This window comes from Squalius cephalus (genome assembly GCF_949319135.1).
Source record: "Squalius cephalus genome assembly, chromosome: 5".
NCBI classification, from domain to species: domain Eukaryota; kingdom Metazoa; phylum Chordata; class Actinopteri; order Cypriniformes; family Leuciscidae; genus Squalius; species Squalius cephalus.
Genome location: NC_137126.1, coordinates 21406232 through 21427203, shown reverse-complemented (window position 1 = coordinate 21427203; position 20972 = coordinate 21406232). Strand labels below are relative to the sequence as shown.

General features: G+C 40.8%; 1 protein-coding gene across 1 annotated transcript in view; it reads left to right on the top strand.

Annotated features, from left to right (window-relative positions):
- Positions 1-20972, top strand: part of adgrv1 (adhesion G protein-coupled receptor V1) — a 159709-nt gene that overhangs the window by 59563 nt on the left and 79174 nt on the right. Inside the window, exons 40-65 of the mRNA XM_079872944.1 lie at positions 570-648; positions 761-899; positions 993-1134; positions 1221-1486; positions 1952-2127; positions 2585-2712; positions 2790-2959; positions 3793-3939; positions 4103-4183; positions 4299-4563; positions 4731-4853; positions 5856-6078; positions 6230-6434; positions 7674-7820; positions 8904-9159; positions 9493-9695; positions 12961-13137; positions 13271-13453; positions 14152-14331; positions 14670-14834; positions 14928-15048; positions 15151-15274; positions 15425-15563; positions 16241-16426; positions 16844-17079; positions 17187-17335. Coding sequence (XP_079729070.1) covers positions 570-648; positions 761-899; positions 993-1134; positions 1221-1486; positions 1952-2127; positions 2585-2712; positions 2790-2959; positions 3793-3939; positions 4103-4183; positions 4299-4563; positions 4731-4853; positions 5856-6078; positions 6230-6434; positions 7674-7820; positions 8904-9159; positions 9493-9695; positions 12961-13137; positions 13271-13453; positions 14152-14331; positions 14670-14834; positions 14928-15048; positions 15151-15274; positions 15425-15563; positions 16241-16426; positions 16844-17079; positions 17187-17335 — 4410 coding nt within the window. The remainder of the gene's footprint in view (positions 1-569; positions 649-760; positions 900-992; positions 1135-1220; positions 1487-1951; positions 2128-2584; positions 2713-2789; positions 2960-3792; positions 3940-4102; positions 4184-4298; positions 4564-4730; positions 4854-5855; positions 6079-6229; positions 6435-7673; positions 7821-8903; positions 9160-9492; positions 9696-12960; positions 13138-13270; positions 13454-14151; positions 14332-14669; positions 14835-14927; positions 15049-15150; positions 15275-15424; positions 15564-16240; positions 16427-16843; positions 17080-17186; positions 17336-20972) is intronic.

The following is a 20972-nucleotide window of genomic DNA, read 5'->3' as shown; positions in this document are numbered from 1 at the left end:
TTCAATCTTGTCTCACATCCTTTCCTAGAGATTTACTATACATTGAAAGGTAATGGATACCCACACCTGTGCTTGATATGCTGTAGTGCTTTTTCTTTTGACTTATTTTCAGTGCCATTTTTTATATATTTAGCACAAACATATATCCAACATAATTTGACAACATATTTGACAACTCATAGCAGTCTGAACACTAAGCAATCCCAAAGGCAGCCCACTCTCCTCGCTTATACTCAGTGATTTGTGAAGAGCATTGGTAGATGACTATTAGTGTATATATTTTATTGGTAGATGACTGTAGTGTATATATTTTATTGGTAGATTACTATTGGTGTAGTAGTAGAGAATGATTAATAGTGTGACGGATGTCCTTGTTTTTATTTGTGCTTTTCCTGATTGTGCGCCTTATGAGAAACCATTCCTCATTGCCCCATTCATTCATTCATTCATTCATTCATTCATTCATTCATTCATTCATTCATTCATTCATTCATTCATTCATTCATTCATTCATTCATTCATTCATTCATTCATTCATTCATTCATTCATTCATTTCATTTCTTTCCAGATACTGAGGGCCTTGTAGCAGAGATCAGCATCAATGCTAATGATGGAATCCAAGGGATCATTGGCTGGCAAAACATAGAGTATGAACTTCCCTTTAAACTTTTTTTCAACCTTTGTGAACAACCTTACATCTCAGAGGCATTAATGTTTGGTAAAAATGTTTCAGTAATGTATGCATTTTTTTTTCTTAAGCTACGTGGTAAATGAGACAATTGGTGTGTTAAATCTGGTTGCCTACCGTGATGCCGGGACGCATGGAAATGTGTCCCTGTTCTTTTATGCCCAGAATCTAGAGGCTCAGTTGGGTCTGGATTTCAATGCCACTCCATCAGTAAGTCACAAACACTCATTCTTGTTTTTAATATCATTAAATATTTAGCATTTGTTGTTTATATTTATTGAGCACATACTGTATGTTACACAGATGATCCACTTTGTGGATGGAGAACGGCACAAGTTTATAGAAGTCCAGATTTTAGATGATACCATTCCTGAAGGCGATGAGACATTCCAGTTAATTCTAGCAAATCCGTCGGCAGGGCTGGAACTGGGAGAGAACATTACAGGTCTGTTATGCTGGGAGACACTAAACATTCATGACTTTCCAGGACTCGGCAGTACTGTGTAATCTTTATCTCATGTGTTTCCATAGTTACCGTGACTATTCTGGCCAATGACGATGGTCATGGAATCATATCCTTCAATAACAGTGAGCACTTCCTGTTAAGGGAGCCGACCTCTGTGTCAGGTCTGGGGGAGAGTGTGGCCACCCTCTACATCATACGAGACCCTCCTCAGGGCACATTTGGTACAGTAATGGTCCAGTTCACCATCACTGATGCCAATGGATCCCTGTACACTGATGATCTCACACCTTCCTCTGGCTTTGTTGTGCTTGAGGATGGAGTCAGATTCAAGGTATATGAAGCTCTTACTGGCCAATTGACCAAAGTATTTAGGTTTCTTTCTTTTTTTTAAGTTTCCTATTTAAGTTTTATAAGATGTTTTTATTTAATTATTTTTTATTTATATTTAAAAAAATATATTTAAAAAATGTTTTATTTTATTATATTTTTGGTCTATTTTTTTTAAGACATAAACTGTCAATATTACACATTTTATTACTTAAGAGTTCACTAGCATATCCATTATTTCAAACTAGCAGGCATGGACTAAAAGCCATAAAACAAAAATATTGATATCATGGGATCTTTATGTTTTTACATTCAAGCTTTAAATTCTTCTCCTAATTTGTGAAATAGTTAACCTAGCATATATTACAGAACATATTACAGCACAAGTCTATTTAAGTTGAGAGAATTCATAAGGAATCAGTGGTTTGTGAAAGAGGAGGCTCTCAATAGTATCATCTTTGTTTTCTAGACTTTAGAGATCTGGGCTGTTCTGGATGCCGAACCAGAGATGAATGAGACATTCACAGTGACTCTGTCCAACCCAAGTGGAGGTGCTCGACTGGGAGACTCACTGCAGACTTTTATCACCGTACTGCAGAACCAGGCTCCTCTGGGGCTGTTCAGAATATCACCATCATTTAATAGGTACATTCACAGTCACAGCCATTTCAATGGTCCACTTTAGACATTTTACTAACTATAAGTAACTTTACAACTACATGTCAACTAGCAGTCATTCGAGTATTTGTAGACTGTCTGCTTAATATCTGCTAACACTTTATTTTGATGGTCCCCAACAGACATTCTAGTAAGTTGCTCAAGGGCACCTCAGGCATTTCCTTCCAGTACTGATAATCGAACCCGCGACCTTCGGGTTACAAGTCCAACTCTCTAACCACTGCCTCCCTCTACTGATTATATAAGTAACTTTGCAACACCATGTCAACTTATTCAACTAACCCAAACCCTAACACCTAACCCTAACCTAACAGTCTACTAACAGTCTAATGAGAGTTAGTTGACATGCAGTTGCAAAGTTACTTATAGTTTGTAGAGTGTCTAAAGCAGACCATTGAAATAAACATATGTGTGTGTTCTCCAGGACTCTGGACACCATGACAGTGGAGGAGCGTACCGGTACAGTGTACTTGACTATATCTCGCAGTAATGGGCTGGAGTCAGCTGTCAGTGTGGAATGGGAGACCCGGTCAGGAACGGCATTTGGAATGAGTAAGAAATTGCACCAGTAAGTTTAATTCTGTGGACTCAAAAAGTGTATAACCAAAGATTGTTTAATGTATTTGTAGGGGGAGAGAAGCCACTTATGGCTGTGTATCAGTCTATCAGGGACAGCTTGGCGTCAGTCTGGTGTGCAGTGCCCAGTGAAGACTCTACTCTAGTTCTGAGGCTGCTCAGAGGTCCAGCTCAGAACCAGGCTGTGCTCTACAAGTGGCAGGGTGTCTTAGTGCCTGTGGAGGTATGTTTTGAATTCAGTTAAAAGTCCTATAAATGTAGTTATGGTAAGTGCTTGCGGGGTGGTGTCCCCCCTCAGTTGAAATCGGGGGTGCTCGTGTGTACTGGCCCACTTCAAGCACTGGTTTTGGTCATTCAATGCTTTATTTCTTTATTTCTTTATTTTTCAAGGATAACCCCTTGAGATGCACCATCTCATTTTCGAGGGGGTCCTTGGTCAAATGCATTTTGATGATTGCTTACAACAAAATTGTATTCACTATAATTTTAAGCATATTATTTTAATTAGTTTAAGGGCCAGATTTACTAACAGTTTGCGCCAGCGCAAACCCTCTTTTGCTGATAAAAAAAACTACTGTCAGGATTTACTGAAGACACGCAGTGAAAAATTAGCGCTGAAAAGACAGAAAAAAGACAAAAAAAAGTTATTTTTGTGGCTGACCTTATTACATATGCATTTGTAGGAAATTCCCTTTCAAGCGCAAAATTCATGGGAGGAGAGTATTTAAATGAATCACTCAAGGTGAATTACTAAAGTTTAGTAAACCGGTGTTTGCGCCATTATTTACCGCCCCAAAAAAGCATGTCTTAAACCAGACGCTAACTGGTAGATTGCGTTGGCTATTATGGAAATGATCTGACTGTGTTCTTTAATTTGCGTGTCATCAGTAGATCACGTGCAGAACTGTCCACTCCCATCTATACGCTTTTTTGGAATTGCGCTCTCAAGATAATTTGCCCTGTTTAGGAAATCTGTCCCTTTATGTTCATTTAATAATAAGTAAAAAAAAAAAATTAATGTTTTTTTTTCTCTCTTTCTCACTCTGTTTCTCATAGTTTGTCAGCATCCAGAATCCCAGCTCTTGTGTGAGCTTTACAGTAAATGGCTCCAGCTATGTGGCAGTTTCCCATGCAAACAGCACCATGTCATTAACTGCCACAATCAGTTTATTTCGCATCCAGGCAGACCTCAACCTTACTCAAGTGAGTATGCTGCTGATTTGATATTTTCCTTAGCTGCCATCAACAATAGCTGCATTTGTGCTTATCATGTGATAATTGTAAACTGGTTTATCTCACTACGGCCAGATTTGTATTTTCTAATGTGGTGCTTTTGTATATTGTTCAATGTTGTCCCCTTCTGTAGGAGCAGACTCTTACTGTGAGCAGTTTCAATGTCAAACACTTCTCCACTGAACTCCAGCAATATTTGATAGCTTCTAGTGAGGTAAACTAAAACCGACATGCAGTATAAAATAGAAACTTGGAGTTCTACATGTGATATAGATAACATAGTAATAGCAAGTAATTCAATATTGAGATCATTTCCTTTATGTCCTAAGATCTTTGTGTGGACTGGAGGATCATTCTCCCTCCATCAAAGTCTGGGGTTACAAGACATTACCACAGCCGTACCCTTCAGACGAGGCAGCAGCAACCTTCAGCTCCTGGCCGTGTGCAGTAACAGAACATCATCGGTGTGTCTCATCTACCAGTGGAATAATGGAAGTTTTCAAAACCCTCAAACATTAGCAGTCAATACACGAGTCAAGCAAGTGGAATCATTTCAGATGGGAGGAGATACTTTTCTCCTCATCGTTACTGAAGGTAATAATCATACTCATACATCATAGTACTATTGCAGTTTAATAGCATTCTCAATTTGAAGATGTTTTGACACTGTTTGTGTGATCTTGGAAATGAGCTTTAATTTCGCTTTCTCCCATGTGTCAGTAACTAACGTTCACATTGTCTTTATTATTCCCCATGAAAAGGTCCAAGCCCAACATGTGAAGTGTTTATGTGGGGTTCTCAGCAAAGCTTCTTCCAGCAGGCACAGTCCATCCTATTTCCCGGCCTCTTTTCAGTCCACCCCTTTACCCCTCCTTCGGGAATATGTGAGTTGCCAGACAGTATAGTGCAGTCTGTTTAAATAATAATGCATTTAGTGTGTTTCCACTATCATTAAGCATACTTTTACCCATATTTAAGATTTACCGAAATTATATGGCTTAGTGTATTGGTATTTTAATTTACATGTAATAATAATAGTGCTTGCAAGGCAGAATTGTATTGATATTCCTCAAACATGTTTGGGGTCTGGTAAGGGATTTGTTCTAAACACTTAACTCTATGTATTGAATTTCTGCAACTATATCAGACTGAAACACTAATGTACATACTTAATGTAAGCTCTATTCAAACATTACTTTTAAAAGTTAATGTTTGAATACAATTGAATTACAAACATTAACTTTTAAAACTTTTTGACTTGTTGCATTTAAAGCGATTATGTTATCGTAACATTATATTTGCATCCTCTTTCTTGTATCTACACTACCGTTCATAAGTTTAGGGAAGTACAATTCTTTTTTTTTTTTTTTAAAGAAATTATTATATTTATTTCTAAAGCATACAAACCAAAAAAAATTAACAGCAAAAACTTTTACACTGATATGATTTCCATTACAAAGAAATGCTGTTCTTATGAACTTTCTTTTTGAATCCACAGTGGTTTCCACAAAAGATTATACAGCACAATCATTTTGTTTGTGTCTTGAGCACCAAATCAGCATAAAAAAAAAATATTTCAGAATGATCATGTGACACTTAAGACTGGCGTAATGGCTATTGATAACTCAGCTTTGCCATCACAGGAATAAATTACAGAGTATTAAAATAGAAAACTGTTATTTTAAATTGTAATGATATTTCACAATATTACTGTTTTCACTGTATTTTTGATCAAGTAAATGCAGCCTTGGTGAGCATAAGAGGGTTCTTTCTAAAACACATCTTACATACCCAAACTTTTGAATGGAAGTGCATTTGCACAATGCATATATAACCAAAACCATCAGTATTGGGAAAATAGATTAACCAGCTTCTTTGTTTCTTAGCTCACCTGTTGCTTGCGGGTCTAAATGGTTCAGCCTTGCACTCATGGAGGTCAGATCTGAGGCAGTTTGCTGAAGTGCTCAAGTCTCCATCTGCACAAGAGTTCCTGTATCTTCCTGTTCCATCTCTCAATTCCACCAAGAGTCTCGTCATAGCCACTGGAGAATCAAACTCTGTCATATATGAGCTGACATCTGTGTCCAATCAATCTGACTTCATCCCCAAGTATGCTACTGTTAAGTAAACTATAGTAACAAAGATTTTTCTTTTTTTGATTTCAGTATTTAAAATTATTCTTTGTTGAGTTATAATGCATATCTTTTTCTAGCTCCTTCTAATACTGATGTTCATTGATATTTCCATCTCTTATCCTCAGTTCAGGAGAGCTGTTTTTCCAGCCAGGGGTGGGTGAGCTAGACATAGCAGTGAATATAATTGATGATGATGTTCCTGAGGAGGAAGAACATTTCCGTGTCAGCCTCAAGAACCCTAAAGGAGGGGCAGAAATTGGCTTTCGTGGTCAAGTGACCTTGTTCATTCCGGCAAACGATGATGCTTATGGGATTATAGGCTTTGCACAGGTATCAGGATCAAATTTTAGTGTACGATGCTGTTATCTGAATATGTAACTCCCAAAGTTTCCCTCAATAATATAGCCAAGACAAGACACCCCAGGTGAATTGGGTCAAATAAAAAAAAAACTTCCCCAGTGAATTAGAATATAATTACATTATACATTGCAAAAAAAATTTGAATTACGAGTTTTCTGAAATGTTATGTTTAAAAATGCATATTATCTAATTAGGCATTATCTACTTAAATATACATTAAATTTGCATACATTTTATTTTTAAACCGAAATCTGAATATTGGAATTTATAGAAATAAAACTGTAAAGTTTGGTGTATGTAAGTGCTACTGAAGTGGAGATTTTTGGCTCAGTGCAGGAGAAAAAACTCATTTTGAGAAAACTGCCTTTAAATATTTGTATTGTAATTGTAATCTACAGACACAAATAGTTAAAGTGCAATACAATAAACACTTAAATGTGTATTTTGGATGTTTTTCTTTCCACTACTCTGAAACAACAACATGAAACAATGTTTTTGCCTGAAGTGTCTTGTCTTAATGCTTCAAATGTAAAGTAGTGTCCATTTCACACAGCTGTTATCTTTCAAAGACTAAAAATGTTACTTAAGGGATTGTTCACCCAAAAATGAAAATTAGCCCATGATCTACTCACCATGAAGCCATCCTAGGTGTATATGACATTCTTCTTTCAGACGAATACAATCGGAGTTACAGTATATTAAAAAATGTCCTGGCTCTTCCAAGCTTTATAATTGGAGTCAATGGGTATATTTTTTGGAAGTCCATCAAGCGCATCCATCCATGATAAAAGTCGACTTGCGTATGGCCGTCTGCCGGAAGCTAGTTATGTTAGTCGATAAAGTTTTAAATATGGATATTTTTCTTACATAAATGCATCACTTCACTTCAGAAGACCTTTATTAACCCACCAGAGCCGTTTCGAGCACTTTTATCATGGATGGATGCACTTTGATGGACTTCCAAAAAAAATATACCCATTGACTCCCATTATAAAGCTTGGAAGAGCCAGGACATTTTTTAATATAACTCCGATTGTATTCGTCTGAAAGAAGAATGTCATATACACCTAGGAAGGCTTCAGGGTAAGTAAATCATGGGCTAATTTTCCTTTTAGTGTGAACTATCCCTTTACTGAAGCTGTTTGTGTGCTGTTTGTGCTGTTTGTGAGTGTATAATATATATTTATAAACACATTTATTTGTATATAGAACTCTTTAATGAGGGAGGTGGATGAGCTGGAGGATGATAACCCTGTTTCTCTGAGCATCGAGAGGAGGAGAGGCCGGTTTGGCAGACTAACAGTACACTGGAGCGCCTATGGTAGTCTGGATGACATTTTTCCCACTTCAGGAGTGGTGAGAGCTGCTTGCATACCATGGGTTTTCTGTTTTCTGTTTCAATTGCATATTTTAAAAGGTATATTTTGAACTACAGGCTGTCATTCTAGTCCAAATCACAGCTTTAACTATAAGCTGCTATTTTCAGCAGTTATACTTGTGACTGAAATATACAAGTGACCATTTTTAAAAACAATATACTATTTAAAGAACCAATTATGCAATTGTACAGTATGTAAGGGATAATCCATGGCTAGCTGTGCGTTAAATGATTTTAATGCACAACATGGAGGCAAAGAACCACCGTGGAGTGCATTCAAATCTTTTAATGCACAGCTAGCTGTGGATTATCCCTCTCATACCATGGTCATTTGGCAGCATCAACAAGTTAAAGCTGTTATTGATGTTTACAGCCCAGTATTTGACCAGTAGGATAAAAATGATGGTCATTTTCATCAGTTACACGGCTCGTTAGATCTAGCATTCTGCCCGCTTTAAATCAGACACAGAGATAAAGTAAGGCGTTATATTACATTTATTTGAATGAATGAATTATAGCATTCATTTGAATTAATTATCGAGAGAGAGAGAGAGAGAGAGAGATGAGAGAGAAATGAGAGAGAGATTAGAGATGTGCCTGTCTCTCTGTATTAACGAAACTGTAAGTTTAATTACTTCAAAACCAGTGATGTTACCCCCTCATTGCTGAGAAATATAGCGCAGCAATTCAGCAGCAAAGCTATTTTATTAATAAAAGTTGCGGGTAGCGTTGATAACAAGGTTCTGTGCTCTGAGACAAGAATGTTTCTGTGTGTGAGCAGCGCGATCACTGATCTCTGTGTGCGAGTGGTGTGTGTGTGTGTGTGTGTGTGTGTGTGTTTCAATGAAAACAGCGCATTAATATAGAACGGTCATTAAATTGACTTGGAACTACCTGTGCATTAAATGGTTTTATTGCACACTTTCTAGCCAATTAGAAAACAGACCGTGGTATAATATTATATAAACCTCACAATTGGGACTTCAAACATATCATCAAATAAACATAAAGCACAAACATTACCGACCTCTTTACACCATCTTCATCTGTTCTCCATGTAGGTGACATTTTCTGTGAGCCAGGCTGTTGCTACCATATCACTGAATGTATTAGCGGATGACATTCCAGAGTTAGCAGAAAAAGTCACCATTGTCCTGACCAAGGTCACAACGATTGGGATAATTGATTCATCCAGAGGAGCCATGATCGACCCTCAGCGTACCCAAGCAAATCTTACCATTAAAGCCAATGGTTCACCTTATGGAGTCATTGGCTGGCATCTGGATTCCCAGTACTTCATCACGCCAGAACCTCAAAGTAATTCTTCTGTGTTTAACTTTGTCTCATTTGAACTTCTGCACAATAATATAATGAACGGTGTATGAATGGTTAAGATAGCCAATTAACATTGCTGTGGTGTACCGCTAAAAATTAAAGTCAACATTTCCTGTAATCCAAATTACCGAGAAGAAACATGTACATATTTTCTAGCCATATACTTAGACTTGGAATAGTTAAGATGAATTCAGGGGAGGAATTCATTTGTCAATGTTTTTATACATAATTGCCCCATTCATTACAATCTGAAAATATTTGCTCTTGAAAGACGCTGATGTAATTTCTTTTCCCTTTTTATGCCTTTCACTTCAGAGAACCCAAGCAATATTACACTAAGTATTGTGAGAGATCAAGGGGCATCAAGGGATGTATTAGTTTATTACACCACCAAAGCAGCCCTTCACCTGCCACCTGTCAATCAGGCTAGTGAGGGGACTGACTATGTAGCCAAAGAGTCCACAGTCGTCATGATGGAGAATGCTACTGTTGTTTTGGTATCCATTACCATCCTGCCGGTGAGTACCACAACTTCACTGGGATGCCATATAATAACAAAACCTTCAATATGTTAAAATGATTTCTAAGCATAGGGATGCTGTGGTGTATTGGTCTGATAATTTAAAAGTTGTAGGTTTAAACCTTGATTACTTAATTTACTGACTACTTACAACTGTGGCTTAATATTTATCATACTGTTAGAAGCCAAACATGAAAACCAAATAAATAATTGACTACTCATTAATGTTGTGAATATATTTCACATTTTTGAATTTGTATTATACACTAGTGATTTAAAATAAATAAATTAATACTTGAATTAGCAAGGACGCATTCAGTTGATCAAAAGTCATAGTAAACAAATGCATAACAAAATATTTATATTTCAAATGAATGCTGTTCTTTTAAACTTTAATCAAAGTCCTGAAAAGAGTTTTCACAGTTCCCTTACTAGGGAACTCAACTCTGCGTCATAGTGTTGAATCTATGGGAATGCCCTCAGCATGCGCCGTTGTCTAAGCACGTGTGAAATCATGCCAATTGTACTGGCCGAGGCAGTCATATAACATCACTGTGCCGGCATGACTGTAAAAGGGCACCTGCGTTAGACGTTATCAGCTTCTTTGTCTTCAGGAAGTGCTCTTGTGTGTTGTGAGTCTTATTTATTGTTGTGTGTTTAACAAGATGGATGTTAGCATTTACAGTAGAAAGTGTGCATCGCCGCATCCACGCTTTATTTCGGGTGTTGGTACACACAATCTATGTGTACTAATGTACTTCTAGGGCCCTATTTTAAGTATCAAGCGCAAAATGCAAGTAACTTTGTGGGCGGGTCTTGGGCGCTGTTGCTATTATACCGGCGGGATAAATGACTTTTGCGCCCGACGCAAATCTAAAATGGGTTGGTCTGAAGTAGCTTCATTATTCATAGGTGTGGTTTGGGCGTAACGTGAAATAAACCAATCAGAGCGACATCTCACATTCCCTTTAAGAGCAGACGTGCTTTTTCCATGGCGGATTGCTATTGTAACGGTGGATTTGCCAGGCGCACGCCAGGAGCGGTTCACAGCCTAGGAGAGCAACGCTCTCGTCACGGCCGTAAGAGAGAGAGAAGTTACATTGGGGATGGAGAAACCCACCCAAATTAACTTCGGTTAAACAGGCGTATGATAATTTGGGTAAATGTGTAAGCTAGATGTATGCTTTTATAATAAATTGTCTATCTATCTATCTATTGTAATAATGTATGATTTGCAAAAATGAAAATGGCTGCTTCTGTGTAGATGAGAGAATCAAAGTGTATGCGCGTTGTGCACACACTACATTGATTATGGCCAAGCATGCGCCCTTAAAATAGCATATAACATAGCAACAATAACATGCGCCACTGACTTTAAACTAGGTTTTTCCTGGTCAGTGGCGGAATTGTTTTCTAAACCTGCAAAATAGCATCAGGGAACGTTTGCGCCGGAACACGCCTCCTCTTTGCGCTGAACCGCCCCGGGGAGCGCAAGTGTATTTCCTAGTTTACCGACGTGCGTCTGTGGAGGGAAAAGTCCGCTGTGCGCGGGTGCAGAATAGTAATGATACATGCGTCGGTGTACAAAGTCAATTGCGCTGGGTGCAAGATAGGGCCCCTAATGTACTAATGTACTGCTAATGTTGCCACGGAGCAGCATCTGTGTCTGAACTCATCGGGGATAAAGGAGAAAGAGAAATCTTTCCTTCTTGATGCCCCAATGTCTTCTGTACTGGCATTAACTCTGTGGTCGAGAGGTTTAGAAGGGCAAAAGTTCAGTCTGCAGCATTCCAGCGTTCATGTCCCGGGTCCGAGAGCCCCCGTAGCTCCCTCTGACCCACTGCCAGGGACTTGTTCTCGGCAGGAGGGTCAGAAGGCAAGTGTGGAAGCCTGTGATCGAAGAAGGCCTAAACAGGGCCTCAGGGAGGTAATTTCAGCTTGCAGGTCTGAGGACCCCAAACCATGAGGTCCTGCATTAGGTCTCCTCTGGTAGGGGATCGAGCAAGCTTTCTAAAGGAAAAAAAGAAGCTCTGGAAAAATGTAATTAAAAAAAGAAAAGAAAAGAGAAGTGGTAAACAAGGCTTTGAGATAATAGAGGTGGTTGCTGATTGCGATCCACTCTCTTGCCTGTATTTGCCTAGTGGCCAGAGGCACATGGTGCATCCCAGAGGGATAGTGACTGTTGGACCAGGACATAGACTCCTGGAGATCCGTGAAAAGGCAAAAAAAGGCTAGTTGAGCAGCAATGGAGAAAAATGCTCCCTCGCCCAAAGCCCCCTTTCCAGCACAAGAGCTGGAGATGGTGTTGGCCTCCCATGAGATCAGTTTGAGCAGGCACTTTCCTATGAAGAAGTCAAGTGGTAGATTAACAAATGCAATAAATGGGCACAAGGAATGGGTACATTGGACCCCCTCTATAATTAATTTGGAGACGATGTGAACACTCTTCCCTGATGCAGGGAAGCGATATTGGTAGCATTGACAGAGCAGAAGATGGACTGTATCGCCATTTGCGTCCCACTTCTCATATGTCGCCCCCTCCAGTTCATTATCCTATGGAGACTGGAGGTATATCAACCCGCTTCCCTAAAGGTCTGCAAGGAAGGAACAAGTGTCAGGGCGGACTGTATCGCTATTAGTGTGCCACTTTTTCATTTGTTGTCCCCTGCAGTGTTGTTGCTTGAGTGCTCTCTGGAGGAAAATAAGTAGCAAATAGCAACCATCAGGCTAGGGCTAAGAGCTTTACGGGGGTAAGTGGACGAGGTTGTTACAGTATATGTGACCCACTGTCTCAGTGGCTCCTTTCCCCTTAAGCCTCACAGTTAGTCTCAGGTCACTCAGTCTGAGGAAACACTGTGCAGAAGCTGATGAGGAGACAGACTGCCCTCCTACTGCCTACAGCACAAGCCAACAGCCAGCTACTATCATCACCACAAAAACCCCACATTTTTTCTGTTTGCTCTTGGAATAGCTCATTCTCTGCAAATTGCTGTGGTCGTTAGATATTTTTGCATTTTGTTCAGCCTCAAAAACCACATGTTGAATTTGTTTGGGCTGAAAGACTACTGACATAAATCAGCATGTTGTTAGATATTAATTGCACAGAAGCTGTTTAGAATCTGCTGGAGAAATTATCACTTATGTTGAGATGCATGGGATGTCTAAGGGGTTTAACTAATGAAGTGTGTGACTTGCATTTAGATAGTATAGGATAGATTAGGACTTTATTAATCCCTGGATGGTATATTTGTGTTTGCTCGTAGGATGATATTCCTGAACTGGCTGAGACGTTCCTTGTAAACATCACCAGAGTTGAACTGTTGGGTGGAGACACTGGAGCAGGCCAGCCCAGTGTGAAAAGACCTGGTCTGGAGATAGCCGAGGTCACCATCCAAGAGAACGATGACCCAAGAGGAGTCCTCAGTTTCAATGTCTCAAAGGTTGGTTTACAATTAATTTTGTATAATTTTTTTATTGACTTTTTATACATCATTGACTGTAAAAATGTATCATGTATTTTGTCTTTATTAATAATCCAAAACAAACACACTTCTACAATCCCTTGTCCTTTAGGATATCTCTGGGGCAGTGTTGGCATTTGAGGTACCATCACCTGGAAATGTCTTTCGCCTGGCCATCATGCGAATGGCCGGTAGATCAGGTAGACTGGTGCTATACTGGGAGGCACAAGCAGTCACAGCCAGCACTGAGGACTTTAGTCCTTCCTCTGGAAACCTCACATTTCAAGAGGGACAGGTAAAGATTAAAATTTTTTTATTGTACATTCCCATGTACAAACAAGCTTCGATTCCTCATTTTCTTTTCTTGCATCCTTCCCTCACATCCTAAGAGGAGTGGAGTTAGGAAGTGAGGAAAGGAAGTGAGTATGCACAAATGATACATGAGAAGCACCCACTGTGGAAAGCATGACTATGTCCAAAATCATTAACAATTTGTTAACCTTCAAATAATTATTAAACAGCAAGTGCAAATGATGCAAAAGCGGCAGCCCTTCCAGCGCACTCAGTGTCCGAATTCGCTCACTCGTTTTCATTCGAGTGGACTATATTAGTGGATTAATGTCAGAAATAGGGAATAGTCAATGAGGGTAGGGGCGATTTCGAACACATGTCATTTCCTATCTACCTTGTGCTTCTTCTCTTCCCCTTTTAGGCTGACTGGAGTTTTATGACTATAGATATAACAGATATATAGAAAAGGCCACTGGAACTAATGTGACAGTAAAACTGTAACAATGTTACTTTCAAGTAACTACATATTTTGAACTAGCTGTTTCAGCAAATGATGGGGATTTTGCTGCACAAAAACTGTAAAACTAAAAAGACTGGATATGAAATATAGAATAAGAATGATTGTCATTATAATGTGAACCAATCAATTTATGTGTATGTGTGTGTGTTTTTTGTTTTGTTTTTTTTGTTGTTTTTTTGCAGGCAGTTGCTTATATTGAGATCACAATTATTGATGACACAATTGTGGAGTCCACAGAGACATTTATAGTCAAACTGATTCGAGTCATCGGAGGTGCCAGGTTAGGGGACGAGACATCTGTAGTAGTCAGCATCCCGGCCAATGATTCACCTTTTGGTCGGTTTGGGTTTGAGGAGCTAATGGTAAATTTATCAATAACATCTATGAATGTTAGTCCAATATTAGCATTTGGCTTACATAATTTAGCATTTGTATGTGTTTTGTCTCTGTCATGATATTTGCATAATCTTACAAATCATAATTTTTATTTGAAAAAAAATATTTTTTTCTGTAGTAACTGTAAAGTTACTTGTACATATAAAGTAACTTATTCTTTTTTTGATAATATTTAACCTTTTACTTAGTTTAACTTCTCTACTGTCGTTATTGAGAGAATAATTAATGCTTGGATACCTTTGTGGTTTGTCGAGGCCATAATCAGCTTGACTGAAAATAATATATTTTTTTTATCTTTTCTCAGATCTCTGTGTCTGAGCCTCAGTTCCTAAATGACCCAGCTTCCATAGCTACACTGACCGTAGCGCGTAGCTCAGGAGGTGAGGGAGTGGTGCATTTGATCTGGCTTCTGCAGGAAGAGGGAAGAGATGACCTAAGCCCTCGTAATGGAACTCTCATTTTTAATGGGGTAGGTATGGCTGGTAAATATGAATATTAACAGCACTTTTACTTGTGCCACAGTGTGATACTCACAGTCGTTAAATGGTTTTATCGTTCCTAGACTGAGTCAAAGAAAACTCTGGTGATTCAGGCTTTGGCTGATGCTGTCTTGGAGGGAGAGGAGAGATTCACCATCCAGCTTCTTTCTCCAAAGAATGAGCCAGTCATTGATACAGTTAGAGGTTTGACAACATATTATAACAATTATCAAGTATATATCATGTGTCAAAATTTTTGACAGGTAGTGTTCAAAATCATCATTTACTTGCTTTTCTCTCCATCAGGTGTTGCTACAGTTGTTATTCAAGCTGATGTGGGTGCTCTGGGAATTGTAGGAATAGCTGATTCCAGCAGAAACATTCTGATTGGTGAACCAAGAGACAATTACAATGGAACAGCTCTGGTCAGGTAAAATGCTCACCTTCTCCAACCAAAGAGATTACTGTATATTTAATTTCTGTACCATTGGTGTCACCGAACAGAATCAGCAAACACAAATAGCAAAACAGATTTCCCAAACACCCCATCTGAAGATAGATTGTGCCCTGTCAATTGCAGTCTCGTAAGAGGTCCAGGCATCTTTGGTGAGATTGAGATCTTCTGGAACATCAGTGCAGCTGCAGACACAGAGTTTGAGGAGACCTCTGGCAAAGTTGTTATGAAAGACCGCCAGTCTGCCGCTATTATTCAGCTCAAGGTAAACTGCTGAGTAATACACTGTTCAAAAGTGTGTGGCCGGTTTGATGTTTTTTTTTTTTTTTTTTTTTTTTTATTGTTTTTGTGAAGTCTCTCATGCTCAGCAAGGCTGCATTAAAAAAAAAAAAAGAAATAGTGTGGAAATGGTAATATTGTGAAATATTATTACAAGTTAAACTGTTATATATACATAACTGTTATATATATATATATATATATATATATATATATATATATATATATATATATATATATATATATATACATATATATATATACTGTATATATACTGTATAAATTCAGGATTATTTGAATAGAAAGTTTAAACTTAAACAGCATTTAGATGAAATATAAATAATTTGTAACATTATAAATGTCTTTACTGTCACTTTTGATTCATTTAACTTATTTCTTTAAAAATAATTAAAAAAAATCTTACTAACCCTAAACTTATAAACAGTAATAGATACATTACTTTGTTCCGTGTCAATATTTAAATAACCTCCAGACATATCAGAATACTAATACATATTAATTTTAAAATGTATAATTTAAGTGTAGTATACTGTATCCCATTGTTCCCTGTCTAGACCCAGCATAATATTTCCCCTGTAAACTGTAAAAATGTAAACCATCTTTACACAAAGTAAACTTGATTACCTCTCCCTGTTTCTGTAGGCACTAGATGATGTGATTCCAGAAGAAAGACGTGTATATCAGCTCAGACTGAGCTCTCTAACCCCGGGCTCAGCAATCAACCCTGACAGACAACTTGCCACCATCACTATGGCTGCCAGTGACCTTCCCCATGGGCTCTTCTCCTTCTCTCAAGCCTCTTTGCGTGCTACTGAAGAGGACAGAGCTGTGAGACCCCTTACATGTCATTGCCACTTCTGAGATACAAACCACAACCAGAGGACTAAGTGCTTCTGCCTGTTCCCCTTGACTGGAAAAGTCATTGAAAATGTTTTGAAACTTCCATAAAGCAATAGCCTAGCAACCATTAATCCAAAGACAAAAAAAACACTGGAAAGATTTCTTAATGAGAGACTTTGTGTTTTTAGTGCTTGTTGAGTATAATGGAGCTGTTCAGAGGTAATAAGACTATATTGCATTTGAAAATAGACACACAGGGTAAGTTCTGTGTATGCTAAGTTAGCTTTGTCCATTGCCAACTTCCTAGAATAAATTGTAACAGATAGTAAGAGATGGGAATGAATATATCTGTGAACCCTTTCTCAAAGGTAGTTGAGTCTCCAACAGTGTCTTGTCTCTTATCAGGTAAATGTGACCATTGTTCGTTCCATGGGTCTGTTTGGCAGCGTGTGGGTTAGTTACCACACGGAAGGCAGAACTGCAATCAGCGGACAAGATTTTGGACAGTCCTCTGGTCGGCTGCTATTCAGGCCTGGGGAGAGTTCAAAGGTCATCACACTGACTATACTCGATGATGACCTTCCAGAAGGACCAGAGGAGTTTTTCCTCAACATTACTCTAGTAGAGCTTCTAAATGCCAGGTAGAGTTCAGCCTGCTATCTGAAACCCAAGTCATGCAGTAGCTTGGAATAGTACTAGCTAAATACTTTTGCTGAAAATATATCTATTTCTTTCCTCTTGTTTTCAGTTCAATGGATTTTACAGTGAGAGAGTATGGCCTACAGATTGACCAGCCTCCAGCAATTGGCAATCTGTCCTCCCTTATGGTGATTATCCAGAAAAATGACAACGCTGAGGGCATTCTGGAGTTTGACCCCAAATATGTCAACATCACTGGTACTTTTATACCTCTCTCCTTTTTTCTCTTTTGTGATTTATTATGTATTTATTACCTTTTGTTTAATGAAGAGAATGTTACTTTTCTTAAAAATATACAGGTAAACATGATATGAACAATAACCAATAAATGACCAATGTTAAAATATATTAAAAAAAAATAATTAACTAGAAATAAAATTAATAGTTTTAAATGTTACAATTGAATTTAGGCATCACTATCGTGTATAGTATGTGTTATGAACTACTCCGAGGCTCGAAGGTGAAGATCCAAATGCAACTTTATTACAGAGTAGTCGTACAGGCAGGGTCAACAACAGCGAACAGATCAATGGAGGAAACACAGAGAACATCCGAATAACAGGCAGAGGTCAGGGCAGACAGCAATTATCAGAGTCCAATAAACCATCCAAGTCAGGCCAGGCAGAGAAACAATCAGGAAATGGTGAAACAGTCCAAGGTCAGCAATACAAGAATCAAACATGGGTAAATAACGCTCAGAAATGCAGTAACAGTACAACAAGACTTCGCACTGAGTGAATGTGAAAACCAGGTTTCCCTATCGTACGGTCACTACGACGTACGTCGTGGTGAACGACGAATAGGAATCTCGCTAGAGAGGCCAATCTACTTCGAGTGAAACTAAACGAGCCAATGCATATTGGCGTGCAATCATTTGCATCAGCTGTGCAGCCTCGCAGCGCGGGTATTTAACGAGCAGCTGGTGTGATTGCACTTCAGCTTTTTGCTTCGGAGCCGAGCGTTTCGATGCTGTTTAATCTACTGAGTGATCAAACAACGAGCAAGCTCTTCAAGATGATCTCTCGTGTCTGGTGCGGGCGATACAGCGCAGCAGCGGGGTCGACTTTCTTTTTCTCTCTCTTTTTGTTTTTGTGTTTCTGACTGAGCAAAACAAAAAAGCTGTTTTCACAGCTGGTAACGGTGCGCCAAGAGCGCTGAATAGCCGTTCTTATGGCTGGTAAGACCGCCGTGAAGAGAGACAGCGCACGTCAGGTTGCATATTCCTGTCTGTGTCCGCTGCGACCGTTCCCCTGCGTGCTTCAGTACCTAGGAGAGTATTTCCCTGAAAGAGCTTACATGGGTGTGAGTGGCGTCTTTCTAAAGATGACATTCCACCCGTGTGTTTCTGGTTGCGGTCGTTTCCTGTCCTCACTGACGGCCACGATCACTGTCTCGCATGCCTGGGAAACATGTGAGACTGTGTTCGTGGGTGGTTCATGTTCTCGCACGGGAACATGACCACGTCGGCACGCCGGTCAACTCTTCTTTCTCCGGAAAGTTGAGTCCCCTCTGTTGTTGGCCAGCCGCTGCTGTGTGTAAAAGCACAGCTGCAGGTCTGCTCGACACTCTGGGGGACCATGAGCGAGAGCGTTCGCGGGGAAAACCCGACGGATCTCTCGCTCCTCAGCGTGTCGTGTGCCGTCGAGCTGCCGGGCTGCAGCGCGGGTTGTCACGGCAACCCAGCGCTCGCTCGGCGCTCTAGGTGCGCGGTCTCCTTGTCTATTCTCTGTTGTAGCGCCCTCCCTGGTGGCCACCAGGAGAGGTCTACTTCAGTAAAATGGCTTGGGTGATCTGAGAGCTGAGGGCTTCTCCTTCGGGGAACCAACCCCCTAGGGCCCCTCCCTCTCTAGCGCATCACAAGCTGTGCAGCTTCTGGATGAGATTGCTGGTCCTTCAAAATTGGAGGAACCTAGCGTTTCATTCAGGGCTCCAGCTGAGGGCAGATGTCGATTGCTGCATCGGAGAGAGGGCCTGTTTGTTCTGGAAATGAGGGTATGCTGAGTTCCCACTGTAATAGTGTGTGTGCTTATGCTGAATCAGATTCAGAACTGACAGCCATGCTTTCCCGGGTCTTTCTCGGATGTGCATTGAAAACTTAGGAGTATGGAGCTATATTGGTGCCAAAATATGGAACGCCAAAAGTGCCAAATTCTGTTAAGTTTTCACCTCTCTCGCTACCCTCGTTGGTGGGGTGGCTGTGCCTCTGGCGAGCCACCTCTGCCCTGCATGCGAGGCCAAGGCACTCTTATTGCACGAGGGTAGTTCTGAGCCGGAGTTGAGCTGCACTTGTCGACTGACCGTGTTCAAGTCACAGCGCAGGCCCTCGGCCAGACTATGTCCACCTTGGTGGTCCAGAAGCGCCCCTGGCTGTCCTTGCAGAGGTGCGAGACGTCGTCAAAGTACGCTTTCTCGATGCTCCCATCTCACAAGGTGGCCTTTTCGGCGACACTGTTGAGAATTGGCCCAGCAGTTCTCCGCAGTCAGCAGCAGACTGAAGTGCTTCCCCGACGTACCACCAGAGTGCCTCGTGGGCTGCCCCTCAGTCTACTTGTCGCCAAGGGTGTCATCCCCTGCAAAAAATAAATAAATAAAAATAAAAATAATAACACTCCGACACAGCCTGCTCTACTGTGTCCGCTGCAGGAGGATGACACCGCCCGTCTCAGCCACTGTTTAAGTGGTCGGTGAAACAATCACCCCTGAGATGGGTGACCCGGAGATGGGTGGAGCTGCTCTTTTCCGGTGGAGGGCCGGGGAACGAATTTTTTGAGTGTTCCACCACTGGAGTCACAGTGGTACCCAAATTCTCAAAAAAAAAAAAAAAAAGAAGCAGTTCTTCTGTCCCTGGGTCTGAAGAGGGCCAGGAGAGCAGTGGGAGGACAGAATCCTCACCACTCTCATCCGCCTCTTCTATCGCCAGCAGGCAACAGTGTGCGGTTCGAGAATGCAACCAAGCTGCCTCCTGCACCTCCTGCCTCGTGGAATCAGGTAAGTGTTGCACAGCACACTCAGACTCCGCTACGGGCCGCCTCCCAGAGAGAGCCTTCCGAGCCGAGCCCTGTCTTCCACCTCGCTGCCCCACTCCGGGTAAGCCTACGGTCCCTTTGGTCCCGCTTGTACGGTCTCTGCGAGCCTGGCTAGCGCTCCCCAGTCCGTCTTGCTGGCTTATTCGGACCATCAGGCTCGGCTATGCGATTCAGTTCGCCCGGCGTCCCCCAAGTTTCGGGCCATCCACTCCACTACAGTGAGAGCAGCCGATGCCCATGTCTTGCGCGTGGAGATCGCAGTCCTACTGGCGAAGGACGCGATAGAGCCGGTCCCTCCAGCCGATATGAGGTCAGGGCACTACAGTCCCTACTTCATTGTACCCAAGATAGGTGGTGGGTTACGACCGATCTTGGATCAGTGAGTTTGAATTGGAGCCTTCACAAGCTACCGTTCAAAATGCTCACGCAGAAACGCATTTTCGAATGCATCCGTCCCCGAGATTGGTTTGCAGCGATCGACCTGATGGACACGTACTTTCATGTCTCGATTCTTCCTCGACACAGGCCGTTTCTGCGCTTTGCGTTCGAGGGTCGAGCATATCAGTACAAGGTCCTGCCCTTCGGGCTGGCCCTGTCTCCCCGTGTCTTCACGAAAGTCACGGAGGGGGCCCTTGTTCCCATGAGAGAACAGGGCGTTCGCATCCTCAACTATCTTGATGACTGGCTCATACTAGCACACTCTCGAGATCAGTTATGCGAACACAGGGACCTCGTGCTCAGGCACCTCAGCCAGCTGGGCCTTCAGGTCGACTGGGAAAAGAGCAAACTCGCCGCCGTGCAGAGGTTCT